At 37.4% G+C, this 16,023-nt stretch overlaps 1 protein-coding gene across 2 annotated transcripts in view; it reads right to left on the reverse strand.

The window, feature by feature from the left end:
• LOC126174517 (PAS domain-containing serine/threonine-protein kinase) overlaps positions 1–16,023 on the reverse strand; it is a 284,535-nt gene that overhangs the window by 29,591 nt on the left and 238,921 nt on the right. For both annotated transcript variants that reach the window (XM_049921043.1, XM_049921042.1), the window contains exons 19-20: positions 6,724–6,861; positions 6,232–6,462 (exon numbers count right to left, since the gene is read on the reverse strand). In XM_049921043.1, coding sequence (XP_049777000.1) covers positions 6,232–6,462; positions 6,724–6,861 — 369 coding nt within the window. The remainder of the gene's footprint in view (positions 1–6,231; positions 6,463–6,723; positions 6,862–16,023) is intronic.

Raw genomic sequence — 16,023 nt, forward strand, 5'->3', positions numbered from 1 at the left:
CTGGAAATCTGCTTCTGGTTGCCAGTTTCCCTTGTGAACACAGCCGGTATTGAAACGTGCTTGGGCTGTCAGGTTTTATCTTATTTTTAAAAATTTCAGCTAATATTGACGGAGTGGCTTTTTGAACAGTGGGGACAAGTAGAAATATTAGACTGAAACTGTTTACACCTCATCTAATTGAAGAGAAATAGCGATTGTGTTGATTAAATCAAACTACTTCTGCTGTTTTTCAGGCACTGTAGTTAACTGGCCTAGCAAATTCGCTTCAGACCTTAACATGCAAACACAACAGTGGGAAAAGGTTTCCAAAATTTATCTTTTAAAAGATTCTTTATTATGGCATAATGCCATACCTACCGAAAGATAACAACCTGCACTTTAAATTCTGCAAACTGTTGACACTAGCCAATAGTGTTCCAAATCAACTGACTGCCTCTGTGGAAAAGATGATTTTTTTTTTTAAATAGCAAATTGACAAAAGTAACTTCATTGTTGTGCAACGCAATTAATACCCGACTGCCAACAGCATGAAAATAAAATAAAATCAGAAAACTGAAACTAACAACATATTTTAACCTTCCATAATTATTTGAATATTTTAATTCACTTTACAGCTCCTAGACGCAAAAAATCCGCTGTGTTCTTCAGAGCTGTAAACCAAGAGAAAACAGCAAAATCACTAAATGCTAAATGTAAACAGTTCACATGGAGACTACCCCCTCATCCCAATACAAATCAGACTGCTCTGCGCATATGCGAATCTGACAGCTTGGGTGCGCCAGGAAAATGTTTCTGGGTTGCATCTGGCTGCTTGTTGATAACAGACGCACTCCAAGCAGCCAGAAGTGGGAGAAGGTTCTGCTCATATAGTATCGAATATATTGCTTCCCCCTACTTATACCTCCTGAGGAGATCACGAATGTAAAATTAGAGAGATTCGAGCACGCACGGAGGCTTTCAGACAGTCGCTCTTCCCGCGAACCATACGCGACTGGAACAGAAAAGGCAAGTAACGACAGTGGCACGTAAAGTGCCCTCCGCCACACATCGTTGGGTGGCTTGCGGAGTATAAATGTAGATGTAGATGTAGATGTAGATGTAGATGTAGACTCAACTGTGCATGCGTATAAGCCACTGGCAACAGCTCAAACGAACCTAATGTTAACCAATGTGGCATCATACCTATCAGAACGAGGCCTACGAGAAAGACCGGTCCCCACTAGGCTTAACACGTGTCAAAACCGTGCGGCAGGGCCTTGGTTGCCATGGAAACGCCATCAGCAGCGCGGCATAGCCAGATCTGCGTCGCGGTTTGCCAATGTCGATTCGCTGCCGCGTGCCATGCTCCAGGTCCGCTCCGCCAATCACTGAATGAGCTGAGCGTGACGTCAGGTACAGAACCCCCGGCCATCCGAACTTTTACTGTAGCGCTGGCACGGACGTGGCGGCAGCTACAAAATACTTATCACCCGATTTCAAGGAAACTATACGGTGAAAAAAATTTGATTCATCTGCATCTTACAGCCTGATCTTCTCTCGACAAAGGACTGAATTTCTTTTCATTATTCGCCGTGGTTACTTGTATTTATGTAAACCATTACGCGAAATTTTAACGAGTGCGCAGAGGTAAAAATGCATTGTGTAGACTTTGCATATAGTTCATTTTAGGTAATACATTACGAAATACGAAATTTAGTCAACATATCGAAATTGTTTTTAAAGTTGAGAGCAGAGCGATAGCTATCACCGTTCTCGAGATATTGAATGGTATGTCGGCGGATGGTTTGTGCAGTGGTTGCGTGCGGGTCATTCGCGATGCGACGGGTATTTCGCCCTGCTCATTGTAAACCCAAATTTCGTAAACGGTTCAAGAAAGCAAAACATGGGTTTTAGCACATGGTGACTTGAAAAAGAATCATGTATTTCGTCACATGATAAACATCCAAAATCAATCTATCTAAAGAGATGTGAAAGTACCTACAGTTTTTCAGAATGGATCGATTCATTTTCTTAAACAGCATTTAATAGCAAGTGAAATGAGAATTACAGTGGCATGGAACACGTTAATATTTACGATATTCTATACAGACCTACAGAAGTTAAACCGAAACTAATTTGCTGGTATGTCATAAGATGTAATTCGCTAAGTACCTGCAGCTATTGATTATATCCTTTAGTAAGTACGTAACAAACGCTTTTTTCTTGCTGCTGTGTACTTTACTTGGTCAAGACGCATTTCATTTTTACTTTAAGGCATCTTCGGTGGAATCTGGAATGATTCAGTTTTGTTTTGATACACAATACTTGCAGATTATGAAACAGTTCACTTTATTATTATTATTATTATTATTATTATTATTATTATTTTTTCTTTTTACATGAGTATGCGATTACTCACAGTTAATGGAATTTGTGGTGGATATCTGCATTTCCTCTCTCATGGTCTCATGCTGTAAGTTTAAATGAAACTTAGCTTATGGAACACAAACACATTTTCATGTTTGCTCTTTTTTCTTCTGTTTCTAGCTGTAGACATTTTACCAAAAATGGAGATTTAAAGTCGTAACTACGGTGTGCTCACTTCATGTCCCCTCATGTTTGTTTTGTTTATGTGCACGTTGCCAACCTAACGAATTATATGCTGAAAACTAACATTTGTTTATTTCTGTTATCCTTATACCAGTGTGTGTGTGTGTGTGTGTGTGTGTGTGTGTGTGTGTAGTCAGTGAGAGTTACAGGAAGTTGAAAGTGAATGCCATTGTTGTCAGAGAGCGGTTGAAAGGTTTGGTGTTCAGCTGATTTCAGTTTTGGTTTAATTATTTTGTGGAGGAGTTTATGTAAGAGTAAACTCACTGCTTAAATTAACAGAAAAAAATAGTAGAATAACATTTCAACACATGATTATTATCAGAATAGTAGCACCCCAACCCTTTTGTCCTCACTCTTACATGAACCCCTTCACAAAATATTTAAACCAAAACTCAAATGAACTGAACATGAAAACTTTCAACTACACTCTGGCAGATATTACATTCACATTCAACTCACTACACACATACATAAACAGATATAAAGGGAACAAAATGAACAGACTTTAGTCTTCAGCACATACTTCATCATGTTAGTAACGTGTACGTAAACAAACCAAATAAGAAGAGACATAAAATGAAAACACAGTAGTTACAAATCTAAATCAGTTTTTGGTAAAATATTCGAAGCTGGTGACAGAAGAATAATTACGTTCCACACCAATTAGTGCAAAGAACAGGTTCATTGTGAAGAAAAAAGTTTGTAATGTGGAAATGTGCTTAGGCCTCTTAAGTGATTTTTTAGAGCGATCTACAGCCTGCGACCAAATGAGAGGAAACACACATACCAGCCAAAAATTCAATTAACTGTAAGTAATCACTTATTTATGTAAAAGAATAAGACCTGAACTGTTTCATAATCCACAAATATCACAAAGATTCCACTGGAAATGCATTAATGTAAAAGGCGAAAAGCGTCTAGAACAAATAAAAGACATCACAGGAAGAAAATGACATTTGTTATTTACAAACCGAATACTTCTGTGCTTGCTGCAGTCAATGCCCACATAAAGAAATTTCTTATTGATTACTTTGTTTTGTCTTAAGACATTTTGTTTATTTGGAACATTTACAATACTTTATAATTACATGTAATAACACCAGATTGCCAATTAGTCTTTCCAGCATCAGTAAAACTGTCTTTACAGTCAGGATGTATAGCCCTTAATAAGTCCATTTCTATTACCAAAATATTTTACATTCCTAATCCTATCTTTGTGTTAAACACCTTGGCATAAAGTACCAAATATGCAAATGCTATAAACAAGTTTGCCTTTCTTCAGTCTGTCTACTTAGCTAAGGGGTAGGATCAGTATTGTCTCTCATGTTCAGACGTTTCACAGGAATCTAACATTGTGCTCATGTTAGTTTGTATAGCCCCTCCCACTCTCCTCTCTACATATTCCTCCCACCTTCTAGCCTTCTCTTATTTGCTTAGTTCTGGCTTGCCAAATGAGCTCTTGACAGTTGCTTCTCCTTTGAGCAAAGTTTTCTTTCTTATTTAATGTCGGCACCTACGTTTTCCAAATGCAAAATCGCTGTTGCAATTTTCAACACACTGAGACATCTCTATTCTCCATGTCCTACTTTATTTGCTGCATTTTTATATTTTCCCCTGTCAATGAAATTCAACTTATCATGTTTTATCCAAGGATTTCTACTGTACCTCTTTCCCATTTACATCCTCTGCTGCATTTACCACTTCTTCTCTCAAAGATATCCATTAGTATTGTAATGGATTCCTTCCTCTATTTTAGTCAGTCGTTGCCCTATGGTACTCTTACGATTATCAAGAAACTCTGTGTCTTAACTTATTCAGGTTCCACGTCCTTAATCTGCTAGAGTTTACTATCACTTTAGTTGTAAACTGCAGTTCGTAACCAATAAATTATCTTCGGTCTGCACCTGCATCGAAAAATGGCTTACAATTTAAAATCAGGTTACGAAAACTGTTCCAAATATGTATTATTCTTTCAAGATTCTTGACCAAAGCGTCAGCGATGATAAAATTATGCTCTGTGCAGAATTCAATGAGGTGGCTTCCCCTTTCATCCCTTCCCCAAGCCTATATTATCTATTTTCTCTTCCTATACCTGCTACCATATCCTAGTCTCTCATCACATTTTAAATTTTTGTTCTCGCTTAACTATCTGAGTAATCAATCTATTCATCACCAATGGTGTAGGTGAGCATGTAAACTTTTATCATTGTAGTACGTGTGTTAGCATTATGTCTATCTTGGTAATGATAACGTTAATGGCAGTTTAAAGATGTAGATGAGTGTTGTGATATTACTTAATTGGTATTTCAATGACTAACACTCATGCAGTGATTAAAATACACAATCTTAACACAGTAAATATTGAGGATCAACTGTCACACATTTTTATTATAAGTAAATGACTATCAGATAACGCATAATGCACTATCATTATAGTAAACTGCGTTTAGGTACTGCAATTTGCAACACTAAAAGCTGTTATGTATGTAACAATAAGTTTCTGTTCTAGGGCGATTGGTTTTCTGAATGAGATAGTGAACAACCATGGACGGTAGTCACGAAATCTGTTTATGGTGAAATAAAAAAACATGAATAATGCAATATGTGAAAGAGTACATTGTAAAGAGAATAAAAAAAAAAAATGGTACGTCTTCACTCAAGTTCGTCTTTCCTTCATGTAGGTTCACAGTACAGTTAATTGAACATGCCGGGCATTTCAGTGGGTCCTGCCCCATACCTCAGTGGCTGTCCGTTACTGGCTACCGCTAGCATCTGCCGCTACCAAGTGGGAATGCCAATTCCACGAGCTGCCATGTCAATGCGGAAAATGCTTGCTTATGCCATTGCCCTGTGCCGCAATGTAGTGGGAATCGGTCTAAAGACAGGCTATGGTGCATGTCATGAAGGTAGGCCAAGCTCACTCAACTCGGCAGATAAACTGCGTTTCTACACTTGTTAACTCTTAACTACGTGTGTATTTACAAAAGAGAATTTTATCTTCTACTGGAATCCACTATTATGGAATCTTACTGTTGTTAGTCCTACAATGATAAGAAGTCCATAGGCGTACTAATAATTTGTTATGGCTGTACTAGGGTACAATACAATTATAATCATGCCAAAGTGATTATCAGTTGCACAGGGCACCACATCGTCTATGAATTGTTTACTGTTACGCAGAAGAGACTAAATGCTATAAACAAGCCATTATACCATTCATGTCGAGAATTTATTTTAAATCTTGTTGTACGATTAGTAATCAGTAAGGTTTCATAATCGTAGATTCCAGTAGAAGATGCAATTCTTGCTGGTACAGACACACCCAGTTGCGAGTTAACAGGTTTAGAAATGCATTTTGTCTGCTGAACTGAGCGAGCGAGCTCAGGTGTACCTTCGTGACATACACGCTGCAGCCTGTCTTTTTTGTGGGCCTCGCATCGGAAGCAGTTTGTTGTACTGCAGTTTGAAGTACTGCACAGTGCATTTGTGTGTCAAATGCTTACACTACCTTTAAATAGTATTTATGATGGGCTGACAGAAGCCTGCTATCTTTTGTACTGAAATTAATTTGAGAGAGTGTTGATTTCCTCTTTGCACATCTCTGCTCAAGATTTCATTTTCTACTGTGTATTAATAACATACCTGTCACTGACGTAATAACATCCTCTTCAGTTCCAAAATTTTCAACAGTTGTCAGGCTACCAAGTGAGTTTGAGCTTCCAACTGTTCTATCATCAGCATTGGAATCATCTTCATGATTGGACAACAATGCAGATGATGATTCTGTGACTGGAAACCTATTTGACAATGAATCATTTGCGGAATCACATCTGTATTCTGAATAATAGACAGGAGGATGTGCTTCTTGAGGATCTGTTGGACGAAAACACTCAAGTTAAAATACTTTTCATTATCACAAGCAATGTAAAAATATCGCAACCCTGCCTCTTATAGTATAGATGGAGAATTAATAAAATGAGAGGGGACAACAACAAAGTAACAAATATCAGTAGTAGTAGTAGTAGTAGTAGTAGTAATAATAATAATAATAATAATAATAATAATAATAATAATAATAATAATAATAATTGAGCTTAATGAACAGACCCCATACACAAAGCTTAATGAACTTACAGCAAGAGACAATGTCTTGAAAATTGTATCCTGTCATGTCAACTTCCTTACTGATCCATGGATGTTCTACAAGCTGTTTCACAGTACAACGTTCTCTTGGATTCTTTTCCAACATCCAGTGGAGAAGCTCCATAAGCTCTGTAACAGGTTTACTATTAAAATACACTGTAAAATTTCATCATTAGTGTAAATCTTAAAGATATATAAAGTACCAGTACTAAAAATAATAAAGATTTGTAGTAAACTAAATATTTTTTCATTGATGCTGAAGTTCTGTGCTATGCAAGATACTGCTTTCACATAAAGTCTTATTTTCTCCAGTTTGAAACTACTTTATTTTTATTTGGCAGAATAAGAGCAATTAAAGAAATAAAACCACATTACGGACTACAGAAACATAGATCTACAACCAGCACCACCAGCCTGTTGAGTGCCAAAGGAACAGTTTTGGAAATCTTGGAGCATTCCAGTATATTTCTGCTGAGAACATTCTTTGACCATGTACCCTAAGTGGTCTTGAACTGCAGTCACTAACGAGAACTGCAAATTTTCTTTATACCTTAGGACATGGCACTTAGTATAAACTTTCCGTAGTTGAATCTAGCCTGTACATTTCATTTCAAATTGAAACTTTGTTATTTAACTGAGTGATATTGTGGAAGAGTTCCATATTGGGCACTAATCAGTTTGGAGGAATGTTGTTAAGGATCTTAAAGGCTGAGTGGTTTTGTGGATGGGTAGAGGGATTTAACTTCCTCAACTCTGATATTGTTGCTTCCTGCCACCTAAAGTGTGGATGTGCAATGTTACTGATAGTGTTCATCCACAACACACAAACTGATTCATTCTTTCTGCAGGAATTCTCATGCATTTGTGAAGCTGGAAGCTCATGTTGTTAGTAGAGTGGCCATTGCTCAACTGAGGCACAATATTCAGCAACTGAGTCGACTAAGATAAGATATGCAGTACACAGAGTAACTGCATTGGTTGGCCACAAATGTGCTACCTAATTTCTTCATGACATACTTTTATGTCTTAGGTTTCTTGCTGGTACTTCCCAATACATTTTGTTTGTCAGTAAATGATTCAGGGTTACGAAAGGTATGAAGAGAGAAAATGTTGTTTTAGCTTTCCCAACAAAAGTTAAAATTGAGATGCTGCCTTGCTATTCTATCATTCAAGTGGAATGTGCTTACTTCTGTCTTGAGAGCTCAACTTCTTGCAATATAAATTCAGTGGAGTGGTCCTTGGAAGGGGGTGTTTCTCTCTCCTCCTAGCGTGTTAGTTTGAATGTTAATGTTAGGTCAGCAACATATCAGACTTTGTCAATAGTGGTGTCAGGAAAGTCACTGGTACAGAAACTGAAGAGTATTTGACCCAATACAGAACCTGCTTCAGGTAAATCATTCTTTACTGTGAATGATTTGTTTGTGCTACGCTCAATCCTGACAATAAAAGAACAACGTTAAAGCAGTGACTGACATGTGGTCAGTTTTCTTCTAAGATGTCGATTCTAGTACCTGTACAGTAGACCTTGTCAGTATGTTAGTGCTTCTCTGCTTATTATTCCCTGCATGCCGATATGTACTTAAGTTTATTAAGTTTCAGTAAAATGGAGAACAGAACCAGCAACCTGAGTGAAAATTTTTTTTCCAGTAACAGTCATATCTTTGTGGCGACTACTTTTCGATGATTTGAAAATGGACGTGATGGTGTGAAACTAGTGGCCACAAAGAGATGACTTACAACTGTGATGAATATTGGAAATAAATCAAGTATTTAAGTGTTCCAGAAGTTTAAAAAAGATGCTGAGTAATGTTAGGAATCCATATCTTAAGGTATCATCTATTGAACAATGGCAACTCCAAGCAGGCATGTCAACAACATAGGAAAAGATAGATAGCTACTTACTGTAAAGACTATATGTTAAGTTGCAGACAAGCACAATTAAACGACACCTACATGAAGCTTTCAGCCACAGCCTTCTTCAGAAAAAGAGAAACACACACCATTCATACACACAAGCAATCACACCTAATGCACACGTGACCACCAATTCCAGCAGCTCACAGCAGAAAGCAAGTATCACATTGGATGGGAGCAGCAATCTGGAGGGGGGCAGAGTAGGGGAAGTGATAGTAGTGTACAGGTGGGGAGAGAGGAATGCTCTCTGGCAGCGTGTACAGAGACTAGAATGCTTACAGGATTGCTTGTGTATACGAATGGCGTGCATCTCTTTTTCTGATGAAGGCCATGGCTGCAAGCTTTGTATAAGTGTCTTAATTGTGCCTGTCACAACTTAACATTTCAACTTTACAGGCAAGTGGCAATCTATATTTTTCCTACATCGTTGTATCATCTATTGGTTTTTCAGGATTGAGTATTGCTCTAGTTTGAGTGACCTTTAATTCTGTATAGCTATCTAGAATATCACTGAAGATTCTAGTTAAGCATGTACTTCGAGATACAGGATAAAATTCAAGAATATTCCAATCAAGCTCTGTGCACAATCCTGTTTTCAGAGTGAGTGCCTTCATTTCTCTCTTGATAACTGAATTGGTCTGAGAAGGTGGTGGTATAATAGAATGGTTCGGTGGAGAAAGGAACTATTTCATTTTTTCTTACTTTTAAGGAGAGACAAGAAACTGTCTTGTTATGAAACTATTTGACAGATTGCATTGAAATTTTCAACATTTGTTGCACGCCAATCATACATACTGTGAATGAAAATAATTTTCATGTATTCTAAAAAGTATCTTCTGGAAAAAAAGAAAAAGATAAAAAAAGAAAAAATTATAAATTTATAACATAATTCCTTTCTCCAGCCAACAAGGGAATTTAGCACTTTTTGTGAGTATTACACATTCAAAATTACACATTTCCGGTCTAAAACTCAAGTTTATTGATTAACTAATGGAAAATTACCTTCAACTGAACACGAAAACAACAATTTCATAGAATTCAAAGTTTAGTTGGCCATTTCAATACCTCCTCATAAAAAATTTCAGCATCTTCTCCATGAATATACTTAACCAGTTTCTGAATATCTTACATTTTTTTTTTTTGTTTTTTTTTTTTTTTTTATTCTAACCTTCCTTCTGCCATGTAGCCTTTGCAACCCAATTTGAAAAGAAGCAAATTTAGTTTTAACGAGATTCAAGGAGTGACTGACACAGCTGTTTATGGACGAGTAGGTAGTCATGACTCCCAGTTTTGTTGCTTCATAATGAAATTCTTCGAATATTTCCACAGAAAACTTTTGTTTTTCTTGACAAGGCACCTTGGGATGTGCTGTTTCCCTAGACTGTACTTTTTTGTAATAATGAGGCTACCATGTGTCAAAGTCCATTGTATCTTCACTCTCCACCATAACAACTGTAACTTGAGGAATACTGTTTGCTACAACTTCCACATACTCTTTAGGGAGTTGTAAACTCAGTCACATTTCCATATTTGTCTCTTCAGCGTTCCAAACACACAGTCACTAGCAAAACGGGTGACCTCTTCGGAAAATCGGTGGGAAATTTTTTAAATTTTTCAGTGTGTGTCAATGCAACGCATATCCTTACTACGATGTAAATGGAATGTTTGGCAGAGGCAAGTTCTGCATGAAGTCGAAAGCTAGTCCAACAATGTCATTCCTGCCCATACATTCTTGCCCCAGTTATTTGACTGAATTTATAAAATGTCCTGCTGTGCTGCTTGTGAATATCCAACTCAAGTTATGCAGCTCTTTTACTACTGTCAGAGGTATGTGAACTTTTTTAACTTAGCCTGAAGTCCCTCACATTTGCCACATACAACAATTTGAGGACAACTGAAAGTAAAATTGTAATTTTCACGAAAATGTTTCCTATAGAAATCGTACTTCACATTTACTTTTGGATACTTCTTAACGAACATTTCATGCATAATTTTCAGACTGAGGCATGCATTTAGGCATTTCATTTCCTTCCCAGCATAATGCGTTCCTTTAAGTGGGAAAGGTGTGATGCGGGTATCTATCAAATTTATTACATTTTCTGAAATTTTGTTTATACATAGATTTGTTTCACACGCGTCCTTAGGAATTTGTCCATTAACTAGCAACTGGAGGGGGGGGAGTTTCTGTGATACAGCAGGAAGACTGAGGTAAGCACAGTTGCAGACACGAACTCTTCTACCACAGACAATGGCATGGTAAACAAAGAAATGTTGTTTCTTGATGCTATCGATGTCACTGACAACTTTTCTTGGCCTCCTTTTTGTGATGTCGCCTGGCACAATTAACCCTTGTAGATAAATATCCTGGTCTTTTTGTCCACGTTTAAAAAGTTTGAAAGTACCTCGAAGCGATCATCCTCACTGATAAGTTAGAAACATTCCATTCAGCATCTGGAACTTGTCAGGTAACCACAAAGCATGTAGCACATGCTATGGGATTTATATTACACTGAACTTGTAGAATGGGTAAATGTCAGTACTGATACATTACCTGCAAACAGCACCAATAGATTTTCCAGGAACTGCTTTCCCACTGCAACCCTTTAACTCTAACCTCCTTGATTCTCTTCCTCTTGTACTCACTTTCATTTGGGAGACATTTCAAAAGATAGCATTCAATAACTTACAACAACAATCAACAATAACCATGACACATCACGAGGTTGGTGCCAAGTTAGTGTTGTGTTACACTTTCTGCGCCTGCTTGCTGCAAGCCAATGGCATCCAGTTTGAAGGTGGCACAGTACAAGCTCACTGACAGTACAGTCTACTGGCATGGCGCGAAGTGCAGCGGAGAAAGGAACTAAGTCACTGACTTGATTCCTTTCTCTTCAGCATGTAACTAATCGACCTCGTGTTATTCGCACAGGAAGAAGCCAAACACAGTGGTTTAATATGAAGTGCCATTTGAGACATCTACATATATACTCGGTGGAGAGTATGTATGTATCACTGCCACTTCCTCTCGTCTTCTGTTCCAGTTGCGAATGGTTCATGGAAGAAACAATTGTTGGTAAGGCTTCTGTGTGAGCTCTTGGAATTTTAATAGTAATGCAGAATGCTTCTCTTGCAGTGTGTGCCACTGGAGGTAGCCGAGCATCTCTGCCTTCGTGCTTATTAAATGAACCTGTAACAAAATGCTCTGCTATCCTTTAGATATTCTCTATTTCCTCTATCAATCCTATCTTGTATAGATCTCTGACTTACAAGCAATATTCAAATATAGGACTAACAGTGGTTAAGATTCTTCCGATGAATCTCACTCTGGCAATTAGTTTTATGTGGATTCCACTTTAAATCACTCTGTATACATACTCTTAGATGTTTTATGGGACTGACCTGACTGCTTCCAAAAATTGTTAGGTAGTCATGTAATCATACAATAATGCGTATCTCTGCCTATTTAGGTGCAACTCATTACATTTATTTATCACGAGGATCAACTGCCAGGCCCTGCAAAAAGTATCAATCCTCTGCATATCTTCCTGTGTTTCATTACAATTTTCTAGTGTTGCAACTTCTCTGTTTACACCAGCATCATCCACAAGAAGCCTCTTAAACTTCTGACATTCACTAAATCATTTAATCATTTATATGTATTGTGAAAAGTAATGATCCTACAATACTCCCTTGGGGTACACCTGAAGTTACTTTTCTGTCTGCAGATTTCTCTCTATTGAGTCCAACATGCTGGGTTCTATACACAAGATTTCTTCAATTTTATCACACAGCTCATCTGATATTCAGTATGCCTATGTTTTGTTCAATTGGTGGCAGTGCTGAAGTATATACAACACATTCCAGAAGTAAGGGACACAGCATCAACCTGGTTTCCGGTATCTACTGCTTTCTGTGTCTCATGAGTAAAAAGAGCGAGTTGGGTACAAAACAGTTGTTATTTTGGAATCACATGCTGATTCCTACGGAAGAAATTTTTGCTTTCCAGGAATGTCATAATAAATAAATTGGAAGCGGTCTTGATCGCCAACTTTTTTAATGGTGACCGGTTTCGATCTATATATCAGATCATCTTCAGACCTACAATAAACAGGAATTGATATAAACATATATCATCTTTGGCCCTAGAAACACAAGTAGGTAGCCTTGTTTACTACAGACAGTGTTGTCCTTGCCATCATCTTTGCATTGGTAGATAACGATGCATGATAGAGGGCCACATTGTTTAGGTCACAGTAATTACCTTTTTACACTACATTTTATAAGCTATAAGATTTTAATGTGTTTTGCAAGTCCTATAGATGGTAATAATGACTTACAGTAACTACCACATTATTTTCTTAAGCAGCAGAAATGCAACTTACATGACTGGCTATCCATGACGTAATGCCGAAGACTGTAGGTGGTGCTTCATGTATTTAATTAGCGGCTGATGTTCTTCACGTTGCAGTACACCACCAGCAACAAACAAGAGGATTGCCATGCGCCACTGCCTCCAGCAGACATTCATGATATATCAGATTTATTTACTGCTTTATGAATATATGATTTCATCCTTTATATGTTCATATCAATTCCTGTTTATTGTAGGTCTGAAGATGATCTGATATAAAGATCGAAACTGGTCACCATTAAAAAAGTTAAGCGATCAAGACTGCTTCTAGTTTATTTATATTAATTACAGATCGTTGTTTTCCTATATAAGAATTATGTTCTTTAAAATGTTAATGTCATAATACACAAGCACAAAACATGTTTCAAAATTCTACAATGGGCTCACTTCAAAGATGTAGGCCTATTGTGTCGTGTATCCATTCAATGACTCATCTTTTTGCTCTTCTTGACAACAGTTTGATGCAATTTCAATTTTATTTATTTATTTATTTTGTGCAGCTAAATCCATCCATATGAGTGCATGAAATTTAGCCAAGTAGTTAGCTCTTTTTATTTCTATATGTAGCTCTGTTATGATTCTTTTTCCTTTCTTGGAGTCTCCAATTACTTAATACGATGCTTTTTTCTAAAGCCAAGCCCACGCTAAACTTATGGCACTGTGTCTTGCACAACAATACAAGGTTCTTGAATGTGCAGTGATTCTCACTGGCATGTACATCCTTGATTGAAGATGGAACAAGCCAAAATCCCAAGCGCAGCAGTTACTGGGTTATACTATAAAAAAAGAAAAAACCACCACTGTTGGCAATGGGTAATGTGGTACTAAAAAGTAGTAAAATGTTTGGTGGAAGTCTTTTTTCCTCTTCAGCGAACTGCATGCAGGAAACCATGGTCATTTAAAAACTTTACATTTGAACATTTCATCTGCTAATGTTTGAAGCAGCATTGACAGAGGACATGAATGATAGGAATACTATATTTTGCAAAAAAATAAAGAAATTCACAATAACTCCATGGCTTTTAGAAACTAGACTCCTTGCTCTGTTAATGTATCTATACAGAATGTCCAAGGTAGCAAATGTATGACTGTCAATGCAGTTTGCATGGCCTTCTATGCACTGGAATACTTTGTAAAGATATTATTCTTCCTCTGTAAATAAAAGCATATACACAGAACTGTACAAGGAACTGTAATTCTTAAGAGTTACCAGTATGAGCCTCTAAATGTCAAATATAGATATGTTAGAGGAACTTTGAATGAAGATTTTGGTTTCACAGCAATTATTTACAATCCTCTTTTTTCTTTGTTTTTACAGATGAAACTGGCTGAACATTGATTCAAGATTTCATCTGCAGCAACTCTCAGTAGTGTTACAATAGTGGCTGCATGTGGCACAGGAATAAGGGTGATAATTGACAAATTTGTGTTGTGAAAAATAAATAAATTAGAAGTCTAGAACTTATCAGCCAAACCATTGGTAGTTCATTCTTTTCTAAAGCCATTTACAGATCTTCTGAAACTCAAGTGTCAATTTTTTTTTCAGTTCTCTTATTGATCCATTGGATCTTTCCATTGACATTCTTGCACGATCACGATTTTTCATAAACTGTTCAAAATTAATAGGATCGCTTAGTGTAAACTGGTCCATTAACTGCTATCCACTTATTTTCTTTCCAATGACATCCCATTATAGTGACTTTGTAATAATCACGTAAAACATCAGTAGCAGACTTAAGTTCAGTTTGTGTTATCAAATCTTTAAGTTCTTGATGGGAGATAGCCACAATTACTTTTAATTGCAAATTATATTTCTCAGCCTGATTAAAGTATTATTCCAACTGAGCAAATACAACAACCTTCCACAATGTCACAGACAGTCAAACTTCCTTCATATTTCTTTGATGTGTCTTATCTTCTTTGTTTTACAGGTTTAGTACAGCAACCAGATCCTGTTAGATGCAATTGTATCATAATATGTTTCTTGAGGTGTCAGTAAGTCACAAGGAGGTAGACTTGGGTTCATAAAATCCTAACCCATTATAAATACATGGGGTTGAAATGACAAAATCAGCTTCAACACATTATGGCACATCGGCATGTGCATGCATCATCATTCTAGCTGTTTCCATAACTCTACGACCACCCCTTTCACTGCAATAATTTTTCTGTTACAGAATTATCATACGTTTAACAGTAGCTTCTCTATTAAGAACTTCTCTGACCTATGCACTGTTAAACACTCTTAAATTATTATGTAACATAAGGGAAAGTCAATCACTTACCTATAAAGAACTGGTGTGTAGTGTACAGAAACACGTAATAAAAAACAGTTAACGTTAGCTTTCAAGTTCTTGCTCTTTTGCTAGTAAAAGTACACACATTGACACATATAACCACACAGACACCCAAACATACATGCTGATGGTAGGAGCAAGACTAGTTATTAAAACAGTTTATTGAAAGTAGTTGCCTGGATAGATGGAAGTTGGGAGCAGGTACAGTAAGGAGCCACAAGACAAGGAGTGGGTCAGATGCTAGAATGAGGCAGGTCTTTCACCAAATGAGTCAGTGGCAGCACAAGAAGATTAAAAGGAGTAGTTCAGAGGGTAACAGCATATAAAGGTTACTAAGGAGAGGGGGGCTCGGGGGTGGGGGGCAGATGGAAGGAAGGAAAGGAGAAGGTGGTGGTGGTGAGGAAGACTGGGAGGGGGGAGTAAGGGAGACGGGTAGAAAGAGAGAGGGTGGGGATCGGGGAGCAGTGGTGGGAGAAGGCTGTACATGATATGAATGGAGAAAGTATGGTGTGGACAGAAGAGAGAAGGGAAAGGGTACAGTGAGGTAGCAAGAAATTGGTTAGCAAAGGTTTAGTGCAGGGGTATTGCAAGAGTGCAGGATGTGCTGGAGAGAGAATTTCCACCTGAGTAGTTCAGAAAAACTTGTGCTGGAAGGGAATAACCAAATGG

This window comes from Schistocerca cancellata, chromosome 1, assembly GCF_023864275.1.
Source record: "Schistocerca cancellata isolate TAMUIC-IGC-003103 chromosome 1, iqSchCanc2.1, whole genome shotgun sequence".
NCBI classification, from domain to species: Eukaryota; Metazoa; Arthropoda; class Insecta; order Orthoptera; family Acrididae; genus Schistocerca; species Schistocerca cancellata.